The sequence below is a fragment of the Somniosus microcephalus genome, chromosome 25 (genome assembly GCF_052327205.1).
Source record: "Somniosus microcephalus isolate GS21.2 chromosome 25, FLI_Smic_1.0, whole genome shotgun sequence".
Taxonomy (NCBI): Eukaryota; Metazoa; Chordata; class Chondrichthyes; order Squaliformes; family Somniosidae; genus Somniosus; species Somniosus microcephalus.
The window spans coordinates 46,271,860-46,290,886 of NC_141011.1; the positions used below are offsets into that span (position 1 = coordinate 46,271,860).

The 19,027-nt window shown below is 46.9% G+C and overlaps 1 protein-coding gene across 9 annotated transcripts in view; it reads right to left on the reverse strand.

The window, feature by feature from the left end:
* agrn (agrin) overlaps positions 1-10,904 on the reverse strand; it is a 540,540-nt gene extending 529,636 nt beyond the window's left edge. For 3 of the 9 annotated variants that reach the window (XM_085967315.1, XM_085967316.1, XM_085967311.1), the window contains exon 1: positions 10,455-10,904. In XM_085967315.1, the coding sequence (XP_085823441.1) occupies positions 10,455-10,658 (204 nt within the window). In that variant the 5' untranslated portion in view covers positions 10,659-10,904. The remainder of the gene's footprint in view (positions 1-10,454) is intronic. The other 6 variants (XM_085967313.1, XM_085967312.1, XM_085967319.1 and 3 more) reach the window with 4 other exon arrangements.
* Positions 10,905-19,027: the final 8,123 nt, after the last annotated feature.

Sequence of the window (19,027 nt, forward strand, 5' to 3'; positions counted from 1 at the left end):
TTCAAGGGTGGGAACTAAATTGACATACCACTGTTCCACAGCTTAGTATGCCCGAGAATACACAGGCTCCGCTGCATACAGCTCTACTGAACATGGCCACCCGCTCCACCCCGCTGATGGCTCAATGGGTAAATACATTGCCCATCATGGTTCTTGTCATGAATCTCATCATTCATGAAGAAATAACTCATGAAGTAACACTGGGCGGCCAGCTGGTGGCGCCGTCCAAGGAGTATAAATACTCGGGCCTGGGCCCAGCTTGCTCAGGATGTTTCTGTAACCAGGAACTGAAACAGTTGATTAAAGCCTTGTTTTATACTCAAAACAAGCGCTCAGTAGTATTTTTACATCAGTTCTGAGCTATCCAGACCAGCCAGCCTCAAGTTCAATCCCTAACTCATTTCAACCAGGGCATTAGTAGGATGCTGCATTTGGGCTCAACTCCGCTGGGCTAAGAAGGAAAAAACAAGTGTCATCTAGGGTTCCTGACCTTGATCACTGTCCAATGATTCCTACTTCAAATGTGTGTGGGGTTACTGGGCGAGGAAAGGTTCAGGTTCTACTGTGCTGGCCCCACCATTGTCAAATGGGGAAGATCCAGGATCATACACAAAACTAGGTGAAGTACTGCAAGTCTGCTACTTCCCAAGGTTCTGGCAAATCAGCTGCCAACACTCACTGTGATAAATGGTCACTTGGGCAAGGCATACGAGAGCCATCTGCCGCTCCTGGAATCATACCATCAGAATCAGCACCCTCCGGTGGAGATGGGGAGAAAAAGACTTGCGTATGTAATCAGCCGTATAATTTAATTGTATTATAATTTTCAGCATTATTGGAGGCTTTTTCTTGATGTAACTTTAAACCAAGTCCCCCACCACCCCACCCCAGCCCACATCTGACTGCTCAGATGGTCGTGAAAGGTCAAGTACAGTATTTAAAGAAAAGGAAATTCTCCCCCATCTCCTGGCCAACATTCCTCCCTCAACCAACACCAACAATGCCAGGTTAATTGGTCATTCATCCCATTTGCCGTCTGTGGGACCTTGCTGTGTGCAAACTGGCTGCTGCATTTGCCTACACAACAACAGCGACTGCTCATTAAAAGCAATTCATTGTTTGTGAAGCACTTTGAGACATCCGGAGACCGTGATAGAATGCCATATAAAGGCAAGTTCTTCCTTCTGTCACGTCAGTTCTCATCACTCTTCTCAACTGAGTCAGAAGGTTGTGGGTTCAAGCCCCACTCCAGAGACTTGAGCACAAAAGTCTAGGCTGACACTGAAGTGCAATACTCAGGGAGTGCTGCACTGTCGGAGGTGCCATCTTTCGGATGAGACGTTAAACCGAGGCCCCGTCTGCTCTCTCAGGTGGATGTAAAATATCCCATGGCACTATTTCGAAGAAAAGTGGGGGAGTTCTCCCCGGTGTCCTGGCCAATACTTATCCCTCAACCCACATCTAAAACAAATTATCTGGTTATTATCACATTGCTGTTTGTGGGACCTTGCTGTGCGCAAATTGACTGCCGCGTTTCCCACATTAAAACTGTGACTACACTTCAAAAAAGTATTTCATTGGTTGTAAAGTGCTTTTGGGACATCTGGTGGTCATGAAAGGCGCTATATAAAGGCAAGTCTTTCTTTCTTTCACTGTTCTCTCAAGTATTTATTTGCCACAAGATCAGTCTCATGCTGTTGAGATTGACTTTTCGCTGTTGCTCATGATAAAACACAGAGCCTGGAAGAGTTTATTCCAATCCTTCAACTGAAATCCAAGCCAACGTTTCAAAAAGGAATGGTTTACAAGTAGATGGACGGAATTTCTCACTCCAGCCCAGTGCAGATTGCAGGCTTGAAATTTACATTTCGTATCAACCTGAAACCGACCTGGTGAAGGTTCCTGTGTTAAATGTTGCAATCAACATGCTCTGAAAGCAAAGGGCCATTGATTGTTGGTGTGGCGTTCCACCGCCCACCGCCCCCCGCCCCCCGCCAACCAAACACGCTGTTGGCGGCACTTTCAGGAGGTTTAGTGTAGAACCACTGGCCTTCCGACAGCTTCAGGGAGCCACTTTTTAGCTAAACAGTAGAATTGTTCGCCTGCTTCCCGCACTGACCTCCCAGGCGGTCTATGGAGAGCAGCGCAAGGTGAGGGAGTGTGGTGAATGAAGATCACTGTTCCTGTCCCAAAACTGGATATGTAAAATAAAAAAGTGCACAAGAAGTACCCACAGTGCAAATGGAACCTGAATTTATTCCAAAGTAACGGTCACCAGAACAAACCACGAGCATAAATCAGATCTACTGCTATGGTGGATCCGTTGTTGGTGCCCAGGGCAAGTCTCTCAACATCGTTCCACCTATAAGAACATAAAAATTAGGAGCAGGAGTCGGCCATTTGGCCCTTTGAACCTGCTCTGCCATTCAATAAGATCATGGCTGATCTTCTACCTCATCTCCACTTTCCTGCACTATCCCCATATCCCATGATTCCCTTAATATCCAAAAATCTATCGATCTCGGTCTTGAATATACTCAACGACTGAGGCTCCACAGCCCTCTGGGGTAGAGAATTCCAAAGATTCACCACCATCTGAGTGAAGAAATTTCTCCTCATCTCAGTCCTAAATGGCCGACCCCTTATTCTGAGACTGTGACCCCTGGTTCTAGACTCCCCAGCCAGGGGAAACATCCTCCCTGCATCTACCCTGTCAAGCCCTGTAAGAATTTTGTAGGTTTCAATGAGATCACCCCTCATTCTTCTAAACTCTAGAGAATATAGGCCTAGTCTACTCAATCTCTCCTCATAGGACAATCCCCCCCATCCCAGGAACCAGTCTGGTGAACCTTTGTTGCACTCCCTCTATGGCAAGTATATCCTTCCTTAGGTAAGGAGACCAAAACTGTACACAATACTCCAGGTGTGGTCTCACCAAGGCCCTATATAATTGCAGTAAGACGTCTTTACTCTTATACTCCAATCCTCTTGAAATAAAGGCCAACATACCATTTGCTTTCCTAATTGCTTGCTGTACCTGCATGCTAACTTTCAGTGATTCGTGTATAAGGACACCCAGGTCACTCTGAACACCAACATTTTCCAATCTCTCACCATTTAAAATAAACTCTGCTTTTCTATTTTTTTCCTACTAAAGTGTTGCTATACTTGGCAACACATCTTCTACCCAGTGATTACTCGAAGCTTCTCTCGAGTTTCACCCACTGTCAGTTCAAAATAAACACTGCACTGCCCCAATACATGACATGACATGGTACTGTGGAATTCAGATCAGAAAGGTGGCAGTTTAGTTCCTTAGTCTGTGCTGAGCCACCTCAGATCACCAAAGGGTTTCGGCAGGGACACCTCGAGCTTTTAAGCTGGTTAAGATGAGGCACTACATTTCACAGAATCACAGAAGTTGAGGGCACAGAAGGAGGCCATTCAGCCCATCAAGTCTGTGCCAGCCGAAAAAGAGCGATCCAGCCTAATCCCACTTTCCAGCTCTTGGTCCGTAGCCCTGCAGGTTACGGCGCTTCAAGTGCGTATCCAAGTACTTTTTAAATGCGATGAGGGTTTCTGCCTCTACCACCCTTTCAGGCAGTGAGTTCCAGACCCCCACCACCCTCTGGGTGAAAAAAGTTCTCAACTCCCCTCTAATCCTTCTACCAATTACAGTAAACTCTTGTTTAAACGGCACTTAATCATCCGGAATTCTTTAATAACCGGCAAAATTCAGGAGTAGGTTTTGAGGCTTCCGCCCCAGAAGGAACGGGGCAGTAGTGTCCCGAAAATGGTGGGGAGTGGCTTACCACTTGTTCCCGCCGTCGCTGTGGGCGCTGCAACCTTCCCCGCACAGTATCAGCTGGCCGTCCAGCCAAAGAGGAACCCAAAGGGAAGTTTTACTGTATACTTGTGGGGCCAGAATAAGCAGGTTCTGCTCCTTCAGCTTGGGCCATTGCCACTCCATGTCCCACCTCCCCTCCCGAGTTCAGAACACCCCCACAGAATTACCTTCCTCCGGTCTGAGGTCAGCCGATATATAAATTGCCTCGGTAGGTATACCTCTCCGTTATCTGGAATTTTTAATCAACCGGCACCATCCCGGTCCCGTAGGTGCCGGATGCGAAAGAGTTTACTGTACTTTAAATCTATGGCCCCTGGTTATTGATCTCTCACTGCCAAGGGAAATAGGTGCTTCCTATCCACTCTATCTAGGCAGGGCGCCAACTCCGAATAGTTCTCCAATGGCCCCTGCTGGACTGCTGGAAGGTGATGACAGAGCTAGGCTGCCTCTGTCAAAAAGCCATTGCTCATGAATGAATCTAGGGTGGGGTAACGCAAGTAGGCTGTTCATGGAATGGTATGGGGAAAGGGGACAAAGGGGAGGTCCCGACAGCCAAGCCCAATGCTGTCCTCATCCAATGTTCCCACACTTGTCAGCAAGGGTCGCTGCATAGCATTCAGGAACAGGAATGCTGGCTGAATTTTCCACTCCCTAGTCCAGCGGTTTGAAGGCCAGTTATCTTATAATCCAAGTGCTACTTTGACCGCTGGACCAGAGCCGTGTGTTGCCACTTTAATTCTGCGTCTATAGTTGCCTGGTGACCAAGCACAATGCAGCTACTGGGCAGAGGTCTGAAAAGTCTCAATATATTGAACATATGAAATTGCTGCCAAAACCTCCCAATTGCTACTCAGACGTATTGAGAACAGGGTCAAATTCAACTATGTTATTCCCTACCCAGTTAAATAGCATGCCGTGATTCACTGTCTAGGTTCACACAAAGAATGGTTAGTTGTGCGAGGTACTGGGGGTAACTGGTGTTCACAGTACTGTATCCCAAAAGGAGTCAGCGCCTTCAGGACAGGAGGGGTTGGATGTAAAATTGAGATGGATTAAGAGCCGATGATTGCTCTCTCTGCCGGATTTCACAGTATTCAAGATTACCTGCAGACTTACCAAAAGTAGTTGCTTTTGTAATCATTATAAGAACATAAGAAATAGAAGGAGTAGGCCATTCGGCCCTTCAAGCCTGCTCCGCCATTCAATAAGATCATGGCTGATCTTCAACTTCAACTCTACTTTCTTGCACTATCCCCATATCCCTTGATTCCCTTAACATCCAAAAATCTATCGCTCTCTGTCTTGATTATACTCAACGACTGAGCCTCCAAAGCCCTCTGGGGTAGAGAATCCCAAAGATTCACCACCCTCTGAGTGAAGAAATTTCTCCTCATCTCAGTCCTAAATGGCCGACCCCTTATTCTGGGACTGTGACCCCTGGTTCTAGACTCCCCAGCCAGGGGAAACATCCTCCCTGCAACTACCCTGTCAGCCCTGTAAGAATCTTGTATGTTTCAATGAGATCACCTCTCATTCTTCTAAACTCTAGAGAATATAGGCCTAGTCTACTCAATCACTCCTCATTAGGACAATCCCCCTATCCCAGGAACCAGTCTGGTGAACCTTCGTTGCACTCCCTCTATGGCAAGTTTATCCTTCCTTAGGTAAGGAGACCAAAACTGTACACAATACTCCAGGTGTGGTCTCACCAGGGCCCTATATAATTGCAGTAAGACGTCTTTACTCTTATACTCAAATTCTCTTGTAATAAAGACCAACATACCATTTGCTTTCCTAATTGCTTGCTGTACCTGCATATTAACTTTCATCGATTCGTGTACAAGGACACCCAGGTCCCTCTGAACACCAACATTTCCCAATCTCTCATGTAGAAACATAGAAGATAGGAGCAGGAGTAGGCCATTCGGCCCCTCGAGCCTGCTCCGCCATTCAATGCGATCATGGCTGATCATCCAAATTCAGTCGGTCCCTGCTTTCTCCCCATACCCCTTGATCCCTTTAGCCTTAAGAAATATATCCAACTCCTTCTTGAATATATTTAATGTATTGGCCTCTACTGCCTTCTGTGGTAGAGAATTCCACAGGTTCACCACTCTGGGTGAAGGAATTCCTCCTAATTTCTGCCCTAAATGGCCTACCCCTTATCCTTAGACTGTGACCCCTGGTTCTGGACTCCCCGACCATCGGGAACATCCTTCCTGCATCTAGTCTGTCCAGTCCTGTTAGAATTTTATAAGTTTCAATGAGATTTAAAAATTTAAATTATTTAACCATTTAAAAAATACTCTGCTTATCTATTTTTCTTACCAAAGTGGATAACTTCACATTTCTCCACATTATATTCCATTTGTCATGTTCATGCCCACTTGCTTAACCCGTCCACATCCCCTTGCAGCCTCTTTGCATCCTCCTCACAACTTACATTCCCACCTAGCTTTCTATCATCAGCAAATTTGGATATATTACATTTGGTCCCCTCATCCAAATCATTGATATAGATTGTGAATAGCTGAGGCCCAAGCACTGATCCTTGTGGTACCCCACTAGTTACAGCCTGCCAACCCAAAAATGACCCGTTTATTCCAATCCTCAATCCATGCAAGTAGATTACCCCCAATCCCAGAAGTCCTAATTTTGTTTAATAACCTCTTGTGTGGCACCTTATTGAATGCCTTCTGAAAATCCAAATACACTACATCCACTGGTCCCCCCTCATCTATCCTGCTAGTTACAACCTCAAAAAACTCGAACAGGTTTGTCAAACACGATTTCCCTTTCACAAATCTGTGTTGACTCTGCCCAATCCTATTATTACTTTCTACCTGCCCTATTACCACGGCCTTAATAACAGATTCTCGCACTTTCCCTACTACTAATGTCAGGCTAACTGGTCTGCAGTTCCCTGTTTTCTCTCACCCTCCTTTCTTAAATAGCGGGGTTACATTTGCTACCTTCCAATCTGCGGGAACAGTTCCAGAATCTATGGAATATTGGAAAATGACAACCAATGCGTCCACTATCTCTAAAGCCACCTCTTTTAAAACCCTAGGATGTAGGCCATCAGGTCATGGGGATTTATTGGCTTTCACGGGAGCAATGTGTGAACTTGAATGCTGCTCAGCTTCCAAAAAGAGCTCAGCCCCTACACATTATACAGGAAACTTTCGATTTACCGGCACCTAAATAACCGGAAATCTCGGTTAACCGGCAAAATTCAGGAGTAGGTTCAGGTAAGTTTTATTACTTGCCTTCCTCGATCTGTTGCTGTGCAAGGGTGTGGCTGCAGCTGTTGCTAAGCTACAGAGACGCTTGGAACTTGTGGCCATTGTTCTGAACCTGTTGCTAAGCAACAGGGTTTGTTGCTTTATACGGAGCTCTCAGCTCCATATCTTTTACTATAGCGTTCGGTTATCCGGAATTTTTGATGAACCGGCACCACGTCGGTCCCGTCGGTGCCGGATAAAAAAAAGTTTCCTGTAATGGCAGTAGTTCTAAATGGAACACTGTTTGTTGCAGGGTATTTCCAAATTGTGCAGAAAAAATGGGCACAAGGAACAAGCCATAATTCCCATGGGTATTGGCAGGACTATACTGGTACCTGTGTAGGCAATGCAGTGTGGTCGTGATCTCACACAATGGAAGGATATGATGCCAGACATGGTTGGTCTGGACACACCCAATAACAGCGGATTCCAAAGGCTCAATTGGTAAAGACAGTGTAGGGCAGAGCTATACAGACCAGAGGGTTCCAGCTTCAATTCCTGCTCCAGGTTGAGTTGGCTAATCTTGGCCAGTGACAGTAGGAGCTCTACAATTGGCCACAGAAGCTCTCCCGTCTGAAAAATCCAGGGACAAAGGAAGGTAGAGAAAGAGCACAGATGGTCATTATCCAGTAAGCATTGCTGGAAAAGTGCAACTACTACCCCCTCCCCACCGCCCACTGGTACTAGAGGGAAGCCAATGGCTGTGGAGCCATACCCCGCCATAACCTCCGACCTTGGAGATAAACTGGATCAAAATCAGCACTTCTTCAAACAGCATTCAGCAGATTTTTTTCTTTATTGATTTTTGGGATGTGGGCATCGCTGGCAAGGCTGGCATTTATTTCCCATCCCTAATTGCCCTCGAGAAGGTGGTGGTGAACCACCTTCTTGACAACTGAGTGGCTTGCTAGGGCAGTTAAGAGTCAACCATATTGCTGTGGGTCTGGAGTCACATATAGGCCAGATGGGTTTTTAAAACAATCCGGTAGTTTTATGGTCACCATTACTGATACTAGCTTTTTATTCCAGATTTACTTAATTAACCAAATTTAAATTCCCCAGCTGCCGTGGTGGGATTTGAACTCACGTTTCTGGATTACTAGTCCATGATCATTAGACCAGTAACATAACATAGAAACATAAAAACATAGAAACATAGAAGATAGGAGCAGGAGTAGGCCATTCGGCCCCTCGCGCCTGCTCCGCCATTCAATGAGATCATGGCTGATCATCCAAATTCAGTACCCTGTCCCTGCTTTCTCCCCATATCCCTTGATCCCTTTAGCCTTAAGAAATATATCTAACTCCTTCTTGAATATATTTAATGAATTGGCCTCTACTGCCTTCTGTGGTAGAGAATTCCACAGGTTCACCACTCTCTGGGTGAAGAAATTCCTCCTCATCTCTGTCCTAAATGGCTTACCCCTTATCCTTAGACTGTGACCCCTGGTTCTGGACTCCCCGGCCATCAGGAACATCCTTCCTGCATCTAGTCTGTCTAGTCCTGTTAGAATTTTATAAGTTTCAATGAGATCCCCTCTCATTCTTCTAAACTCCAGCGAGTATAAGCCCAATCAACCCAATCTCTCCTCATACGTCATTCCTGCCATCCCAGGTATCAGCCTGGTGAATCTTCGCTGCACTCCCTCCATGGCAAGAACATCCTTCCTCAGATAACCAACTTGCTACCGTAACCTTAGCTGGAAACTGCCTTCACAGAATAAAGCCTAATAACTGACATGATTTTTGATCCTCAGTAATAACTCATTCAGTTCAATGCTGAGCCATTAGGATCAATGCGGTCCATATTCAATCCATGGTCCGTGCTCAATTAGCTCATCTCAACTAAGGCATCAGTGTGGACAGTTCAAATAGCCTCAGTGTATCTGGGTGAGGCGGGGGAAGAGATGAAAATGAAATCAGGTGGGTTTTAGCACACTCGATCACTACCCAGCCACTCCTACTGAAATAAGTGCATGAATGTGTGTGTGAGCATCAGTTCAGAGCAGGCTGCGATGTCCCTGTATGGTGAAATAGTCTTCTGACACTCGCCGTCAAGGCACATGCATCAAGAATGGCTCGTTGGGGAGAGGTACCAGAGGGCTTCCAACACGTGCCACCGGCCCCAGGAGGAGGGGGACTGGGAAGAACATGACCACTTTGCTTCTCACAGGGGGGTATGTACCCCCACTGGGAGTTCTTCTTCTACCGTACCAGTAACCAGAGCAGTAGCTTCGCGCAGAAGCCAACTTCAGCTACCCACTCATAAAATCTAACTGTTGAATTCTGAGAGTTAAGAACTGGTAGTCGAGTATAAGCAGGAAAGCCAACCACCTCCTCCAATACTGTAACTCTCTTTATAAAAAAAAAATCCCAATGAAATTTCACAAAGTGTCAAAACCTGACCTTCCAATTCGAAAGAAATAGCTCAGTCTCCTCTCAAAATGATCAGCTACAAACTCACGTCAACCAAAGATGATCCTTATTGTCCTGAAAAATGTTAGCTTTATTTTATTTTTATTTTTTTAAACAGTCTAACGTGGTGTAGAACCAATGGAATGCTGCAGTCTAGTGCACACAGAGAAAAATACAAGTGAATAAAACCCAACAAACCTGTTATTGGTACAGACTGGGGGTTCCTATGCAAGGGCTGCTGGAGATGTTGTTCCGGCAGCTACAGTATTTAAAGATTGGTCTTTGTAAGTTTGACTGCCCTGCAGCCATGTTAATTTCAGCATGCTTCAGCCCTACCTTGCAGGGCGAATAGTTTTAAGTCAGTCTGGAGGTGAAATCCACCACAACCGGGGACATTTAATCAACCTCAACTTCAATAAAGCTTAACAAAAAAAACCACACACACACACACACAGAAACTTGCACATGATCCCAACTTTTCTGCCTAATCTTTGAGCAATCCAATCAACGCCTTTAAAAGAATGAACGTAAGTTTTTTTTCCCCGTTCTATAAAATCCTAGGACACAAAAATGGGAAGGAAGCTTTTCTCTAAAATACAAATGTGATTGTGTTAACAATTCGCTCGCCCTCAAACCCCAAAGGCCGTAGTTTCCTCCGGTGTGACAATAAACCTTAGCCCAGCCCTCGGAGCAAGAACTAAACTCTTGCAACCTTTACTTTAAGCGAGATTTCAAAACGAGATAAAACGAGTTAGTAGCTATATGCTTATATAAGGTGCAATATAAATGCGACAAATACTGTATATTCCACCCCCTTTAAAAGGAGAAGTGTTTAAGGGAGTTTCTTCAGTAAGTTTCACCCAGTGCATTATCTTGTCTCTCTCTCTCTCTCTCTCCCAAGCCCTTACCTTGCAAGAATAGGTATTTTGTACAGGGTCCACGTTCATGATCTCCTCCACTGTCCCAGTTAAAACAACGTTGGCCGCTTCTTCCCTGCTCTCCAACTCTTTCTCTGGGCACAGGCTGCAGCAGACATCAAGAGCAAGAGGCAGCAGGACCAGCAGATGAATGGAGAAAGTCCGCCTCTCGGCGCCTTCTCGTCCCATGGCCATCGACAAACACACACAAGTGGAGAGAATTTGCACTGAGCGTCTGATGTGCTCTGGCTGCCTTGGCTGGTCCCTCGGTCCCGGCTCTTGCTCTGGGTTGCAACCGGATTTAAGACATCAGGCGGTGTTCGTCTGTTGCAGACACTCTGGGAAGAGAGGAGGAGGAGGAGAGGAGACTTGTCCCTCTGCTAACTTGAGCTAGCGGCGCTCAGACAGAATGCACAAAGATCAGCCTCTCTCTCTCTCAGATTTGCATAATCAGATTGCAGAATACTGATCAGCCTCCAACCTCCCTCTCACTTCATTCACCCTCCTTATTGCGATGCAACAGCTTTCAAACGCCACCCCCCGGAAATGCAGCTAAAAAAATACCCTCAGGCGTTAATCAATAACCGCACGCCGACGTGATCAGACTTCTCGCCATGGGTGTGGAAGTTAGAAGCGACTTCCAACTGGAATTTAGCCCTATAAATTCATCTGGGGGAGATCTATTTTCCCAATTGAGGAATGCAACACGTTTCTAAGGTTTTTTTTTGTAATACAAGTTGTAGCTGATCTAAGGAGAGGCACCAGTGAGTAATGGTGCACAGTGCAAGTTTAGGATCGGTTCCCCCTCCCCCCTGCCACACAAAAATAATAATACTTGTGGAGTGTAAATTGCCTACCACCTACTTGACTCCATTAGCAGAGTGAGACCTCCAACTCCTCCAGGAGCCTTGCTCCTCTTAACTCCACTGTTTAGTTTGGGCTCTGACCCTGGGTTAAGGTTTCACCTGCACCAGAACCAGTATCAGTCCTAACCTTAAACCCCTTGTAGTGTGAATGGTCTTATGGCATTAGTACAAGGGTGCTGGCTGGGTATTCAACTGTCTGATAAAAGAAAGACTTACATTTCTATAGCGCCTTTCACAACCTCAGGACGTCCCAAAGCGCTTTACAGCCAATAAAGTACTTTTTGAAGCGTAGTCACTGTTGTAATGTAGGAAACACAGCAGCCAATTTGTGCACAGCAAGCTCCCACAAACAGCAATGTGACAACGAGCAGATAATCTGGTTTTAGTGATATTGATTAAGAGATAAATATTGGCCAGGGCACCGGGGGTAACTCCCCTACTCTTCTTCGATACAGTGCCATGGGATCTTTTACGTCCACCTGAGAGAGCAGACGGGGCCATCGAAAGACGGCACCTCCAACAGTGCAGCACTCCCTCAGTACTGCTCTGGAGTGTCAGCCTAGATTTTTGTGCTCAAGTCTCATGGAGTGGGACTTGAACCCACGACCTTCTGACTCAGAGGTGAGGGTGTGACACACTGCTGACACTGGACAAAAAATGTGCCATGCGTTTGATTTGTTTGACAATGTCTTATGTTCTCTGTCTGGGTGACTGTAGAGCATATGATTCGGTCCTTGCCTGATCACTTGCCGCTATATCAACATCAGCGTCTTGGGATCTCAGTGCTGGTAAACACTGGGTGTTGGCAAAGATCCCAGCTTAGTTAAATCCCCGAGTGGCCTAATGGGTAAAGTGACCCCTCCGGTGTACCACCAATCCACACAGACCAGATGATCCCAGATTCAATCCTCTCTACACTGAGCTAGATGATCTCAAGACAGGGGAGCAGAGAGAGTATCACAATTGGCTTAATTATCTCTGGGCTAGGCAGGGAAATAATTAGTTGGGGGATGGGAATATTCAACCCGGGTTCCTTGTATTGAGTGATCCTTGCTGGATAGGACCTGTGTGGATATCCTTCAGTGCTGTAAAATTCTATAGAAGTATATAGCACATAAGGAGGCCATTCGGCCCATCAGCATATGCAGATAGACTTAGATGAAGTAGGGTCAGAGGAGGCTCGTGTGGAGCAGAAACATTGGCACAGACCAGTTGAGCCGAATGGCCTGTTTCTGTGCTGTAAATTCTATGCCTGTGCCAGCTCTTTGAAAGAGCTCTCCAATTATTCCCACTCCCCTGCTCTTTCCCCATAGCCCTACTATTTTTCACCTTCTAGTATTTATCCAGTTCCCTTTCGAAAGTTACACTTGAATCTGCTTCCACCACCATTTTGGGTAATGCATTCCAGATCATAACAACTCCCTGCATAAAATAAATTCCCCTCATGATTCTAAATAGCCTGCCAACACACACTGTCCAGGCTCAAAATGAGGCGTGATTACTTTGGTGTGGTACTAGAGGGCTACCAGTGCCTCAGCAAGAGGTCAGCGTCTTCAGGGTAGGAGGGAGAAAACCTGAAGAAAGATATACGGTGCACCACATGTAACAGAGATTTGTGATTTCAGTAAAGCGAGTTTTAGAATGACGAGTCATGCTCATGAAATAAAAATCCATTTTTTCTGTCTCCCCTCCTCATGTTGACTCCCATTGGAGCTATGGTCCTGCTGTAACCCTACTGTTGTTGGGAAATTGCTAGAGTCTATAATTAAGGATAGGCTGACTGAACACCTCGAAAATCTCCAGTTGATCAGGGAGAGCCAGCATGGGTTTGTGAAAGGCAGGTCATGCCTGACAAACCTGATTGAATTTTTTGAAGAGGTGGCTAAAGTAGTGGACAGGGGAATGTCTGTGGATGTTATTTATATGGACTTCCAGAAGGCATTTGATAAAGTCCCACATAAGAGACTGTTAACTAAGGTAGAAACCCACAGAATTGAGGGCAGATTATTGACCTGGTTAGGAAATTGGCTGAGCGGCAGGAGACAGGCAGTAGGGATAATGGGTAGGTACTCAAATTGGCAGGAGGTGACTAGTGGTGTCCCGCAGGGATCTGTGTTGGGGCCTCAACTATTCACAGTATTTATTAACGACTTAGATGATGGCATAGAAAGTCATATATCCAAATTTGCTGATGACACAAAGATAGGCAGTATTGTAGGCAGTGTAGATGAAAGCATAAAATTACAAAGGGATATTGATAGATTAAGTGAATGGGCAAAACTGTGGCAAATGGATTTCAGTGTAGGTAAATGTAAGATCATCCACTTTGGACCTAAAAAAGGATAGAATAGGGTACTTTCTAAATGATGAAAGGCTAAAAACAGTGGAGGTGCAAAGAGACTTGGGGGTCCAGGTACATAGATCATTCAAATATCCTGAACAGGTACAGACAATAATCAAAAAGGCTAATGGGATGCTGGCCTTTATATCTCGAGGACTAGAATACAAGAGGGTAGAAGTTATGCTGCAGCTGTACAAAACCCTGGTTAGACCACACCTGGAGCACTGTGAGCAGTTCTGGGCACCGCACCTTAGGAAGGATATATTGGCCTTGGAGGGAGTGCAGCGTAGGTTTACCAGAATGATACCCGGACTCCAAGGGTTAAGTTACAAGGAGAGATTACACAAATTAGGGTTGTATTCCCTCAAATTTAGAAGGTTGAGGGGTGATTTGATCAAAGTTTTAAAGATATTAAGGGGAACAGATAGGGTAGATAGAGAGAAACTATTTCCGCTGGTTGGGGAGTCTAGGACTAGGGGGCAGAGTCTAAAAATTAGAGCCAGACCTTTCAGGAGTGAAATTAGGAAACACTTCACACACAAAGGGTGGTAGAAGTTTGGAACTCTCTTCCGCAAATGGCAATTGATGCTACATCAATTGTTAATTTTAAATCGGAGATTGATAGTTTTTTGTTAACCAAAGGTATTAAGGGATATGGGCCAAAGGTGGGAATATGGAGTTAGGTTGCAGATCAGCCATGATCTCATTGAATGGCGGAACAGGCTCGAGGGGCTGAATGGCCTCCTCCTGTTCCTATGTTGTAATGTCCACACCTTCCAGCAGAGGCACTCAGGAGTCAGTGTCAGCCTGTGGCTCAGTGGGCAGCACTCTCACCTCTGAATTTGGATGTGAATGTAAAAGGTATGATCAGTAAGTTCGCAGATGACACGAAAATTGGTGGGGTGGTAAATAGCGAGGAGGGTAGCCTCAGTCTGCAGGACGGTATAGATGGGTTGGTCAGATGGGCGGAACAGTGGCTAATGGAATTTAACCCTGAAAAGTGTGAGGTGATGCATTTTGGAGGGACTAACAAGGCAAGGGAATACACAATGAATGGTAAGACCCTAGGAAAGACAGAGGATCAGAGGGACCTTGGTGTGCATGTACATAGATCCCTGAAGGCAGCAGAACAGGTGGATAAGGTGGTTAAAAAGGCATATGGGATACTTGCCTTCATTAGCCGAGGCATAGAATATAAGAGCAGGGAGGTTATGATGGAGCTGTACAAAACGCTGGTTAGGCCACAGCTGGAATACTGTGTGCAGTTCTGGTCGCCACACTATAGGAAGGATGTGATTGCTTTGGAGAGGGTGCAGAGGAGATTCACCAGGATGTTACCTGGGCTGGAGTGCTTCAGCTATGAAGGAAGACTGGACAGGCTGGGGTTGTTTTCCTTGGAGCAGAGAAGGCTGAGGGGGGACCTGATTGAGGTGTACAAAATTATGAGGGGCATAGATAGGGTAGATAGAAAGGAACTTTTTCCCTTAGTAGAGGGGTCAATAACAAGGGGGCATAGATTCAAGGTAAGGGGCAGGAGGTTTAGAGGGGATTTGAGGAAGAACTTTTTCACCCAGAGGGTGGTTGGAATCTGGAACTCACTGCCTGAAAGGGTGGTAGAGGCAGGAACCCTCACAACATTCAAGAAGCATTTGGATGAGCACTTGAAATGCCATAGCATACAAGGCTACGGACCAAATGCTGGAAAATGGGATTAGATTGGACAGGGCTTGATGGCCGGCGTGGACGCGATGGGCCGAAGGGCCTCTTTCTGTGCTGTATAACTCTATGACTCTACGACTCTATGAATTAGAAGGTTGTGGGTTCAAGTCCTATTCCAGAGACTTGAGCGCAAAAATCTAGGCTGGCACTCTAGTACAGTGCTGCGGGAGTGCTGCACTGTTGGAGGTGTCGTCTTTCGGATAAGACGTTAAACTGAGGTCCCATCTGCTCTCTCAGGCAAATGTAAAAAGATCCCACGGCCCTATATCGAAGAAGAGCAGGGGAGTTATCCCCGGTGTCCTGCCCACTATTTATCCCTCAATCAACTTCACTAAAACAGATTATTTGCAGACTATCACTTGCTGTTTGTGGGAGCTTGCTGTGTGCAAATTGGCTGCCACGTTTCCTTACAAAAGTGACTACACTTTAAAAGTACTTCATCAGCTGTAAAGTTCTTGGGACATTTTGAGGTCATGAAAGGCACTATATAAATGCAAGTCTTTCTTTCTTTAGTGGGAGCCCTGGCTGATTATTGTCCCCTCCCTAACCCAAATACACTATGCTTACTCATAGTAATTACGTTAATATTCTCATTGACGGTTTGAGATGGCAGGAAATCTGCTGGTATGAAACTCAATGTTGTTTCTTGCCATCTGGACACACTTTCTTGTTGGGGCCCATGCACTGCTCTCCCGTGGTGAGCAGAGGGATTTGCCAAAGAGAAGCTGAGCCATTCAGACTGGGCTAGGTTTAGGTTTGATTCCCAGTCCATGCTGACTAGTTGGGGGAGGAGATTGTGAAACTGCAGTTAGGTTGGGAGATTTCAGTGGGGTTCCAATTCCTGATCACTATCTACTGATCACCCCTGGAAGCGGGCATGTGCGGACATCAGGTGAAGACAGGATTGAGCTTGGCTGTCACTTACCACCCGCCCCTTCCCCCTCCCCCCCGCCCCACATCAGTCCAGCCAAATAAGATGGCAACACTCGGTCTCAAGCTTTACCCATGAAAAATGCCCACTTGTTTGAAGTACCAGAGGGCATTGGTATCTTTGTTTTAATTTATTCTCAAGATCATAGAATCATAGAACAGAAAGCAGAGAGTTATAGTGAATGGTTGTTTTTCAGACTGGAGGGAAGTGTGCAGTGGTGTTTCTCGGTGGTTGGTGTTTTTGATATATATTAATGGCCTGGACTTGGGTATACAGGGTATAATTTCAAAATTTGCAGATGACACGAAACTCGGAAATATAGTGAACAGTGAGGACGATAGTAACAGACTTCAGGAGGACATGGACAGACTGGTGAAATGGTTAGACACATGGCAGATGTGGGTGACGCTGGCAAGAATGTATGAGACGGTACCCCAACAAGGGGTCAACTTCTACAGAAGAAGAAAGAGAAATTGTGACCAGTTCTGGTCACCACACTTTAGGAAGGATCTGAAGGCCCTTGAGAGGGTGCAGAGGAGATTTACCAGAATGGTTCCGGGGATGGGGGATCTTAGCTACAAGGACAGGTTGGAGAAGCTGGATTTGTTTTCATTAGAGCAAAGGAGGTTGAGGGGTGATTTGATAGAGGTGTACAAGATTATGACTGGTTTGGATAGGCTAGATGGGGATAGGCTGTTCCCACTAGTTGATGGTACAAGGATTAGGGGACACAGATTTAAGGTTTTGGGCAAGAGATACAGGGGGGATGTGAGGGAAAACTTTTTTACGCAGCGAGTGGTGATGACCTGGAATTCGCTGTCGACGGAAGTGGTGGAAGCGGAGACACTCAATGTTTTCAAGGGGAGACTGGATAGGCACTTGAGGGAAATAAACTTGCAGGGCTACGGGGATAGAGCGGGGGAGTGGGACTGACTGGATTGCTCCGCAGAGAGCCAGCACGGACTCGATAGGCCGAATGGCATCCTTCAGTGCCATTATGACACTATGGCCTAGAAATTGGGTATAGCCCCGCTTGAGGCGCTAGAACTGGCGGAGCGCTAAGTTTATAGCCAGACGAAAGTTATCGCTGCCTGGCGAGATATTGGGTTGCATCGCCCCCAAAGGGGATTGAGGCGCTAATTCAGCCGTTGCACGGTGCTCCTAAGGCGCAAAAGTTCAGGCGCTACTCAATATCGACGCGGACGGGCGCAGCGCAGGTGATCTCAATTACGGGAAACCACGAGACCTCCAGGCGCCGGCCGGCTCTTAAAGGGGTGGGTCAGTCAGCCTGAGCTTCAACACCCAACGCCCTGTAGGCCTCAGAATCGGCGCTCGCCCTTGTCTGGCATTAGAAACTTGTTCAGCATGGAGAAGGTTAGACAGAGAGCAGAGCGCTTCAGCACTGAGGCTCTGGACCACTTGGTGGCTGCAGTTGAGCGCCGTCGAGATGTCCTGTATCCGGACAATGGCAAGAGGCCGAATCAGAAGGCTTACCGACGATCTTGGAGGGAGGTTGCTGAGAGGGTCAACTCCAGCAGCATGGCAACCAGGACCCCTGTTCAGTGCAGGAAGAAATTCAATGACCTCACACGGATCGTTAGGGTGAGTGATGGTTTAGCAAACTTCTGATTCCCTCCATCTGCAGCTGACTTCGGGCACCCTGTTGCAATGATGCCCCAATGGCCATCTGTCAGCATGCACCCATGGCCCTTTCTGGGCACACACATGGACAGATGTCTCAAGGCCTCATGTAAGGGCTCTTGCACCATGGGGGGCATGCGATGATGTCTCAAGGCCTCATGTAAGGGCTCTTGCACCATGGGGGGCATGCGATGATCTCTCAAGGCATCATGTAAGGGCTCTTGCACCATGGGGGGCATGCGATGATCTCTCAAGGCATCATGTTACAGAACTTCCCCTTCTTTCCCCTGCAGTCCAAGCTGGCGACGATCCGAAAGGAGCAGCGTCGAACCGGTGGCGGACCTCCACAAGTGGTCACTCTCACGGATCTGGAGGAGAGAGTGCATCAGATACTTGGAGGACATCTGTCTGGTCCTGTGACCACTGCATCTGCCGACCCCATTTCCGACAGCGAGGGTAAGGCTCTCACCTTTTTCACCTGTTGCCTTCCACTTGGTCCCCCCGCCAGCATGCATCCTCAGTGTGCAGCCATGTCAGAGCCTTGCCGCAATGTGGCATGCCTTTCAGCAAACCTGTCCTTTTGCTGAAGCCACTCTTCCACCTCCCTACTTTCAGATGAAGCAGCACCAACTCGGGCTCAACGCACTGAAGCTGCCAGTGCCAGTGCCACCGGAGGCGAGGACCAGGAGGAATCCGGACCAGCCGTTGCAGAATCCGGGGAGCGGACACATCTGCAGACTGGGGATAGTAGTCCCCTGGAGGGGAGGTGGGGGGGCTCTGAGGATGAACCAGTTGCCGGACCAAGCGGCATGCAGCAACGCACGGGGGATAGGCAAGTTCAGCCACCGTCTCCCCGGAGGGCAAGGCAGGTAGTGATGACTGCTGCACAGAGTGCAGATGAGGTGTGTCGCCTGGCTGAAATGAGCAAACAGGCCCGGGTCAGACACACGGAGCTGATGGCTGCAGTCGAGAAGATGCCTGAGTCAATAGATTCATTGGCTAAGAGCATGTTGGACTTCGGGGCAACAATGGAGAGGACTCTCCAGGGCTTTGGGGCAACAATGGA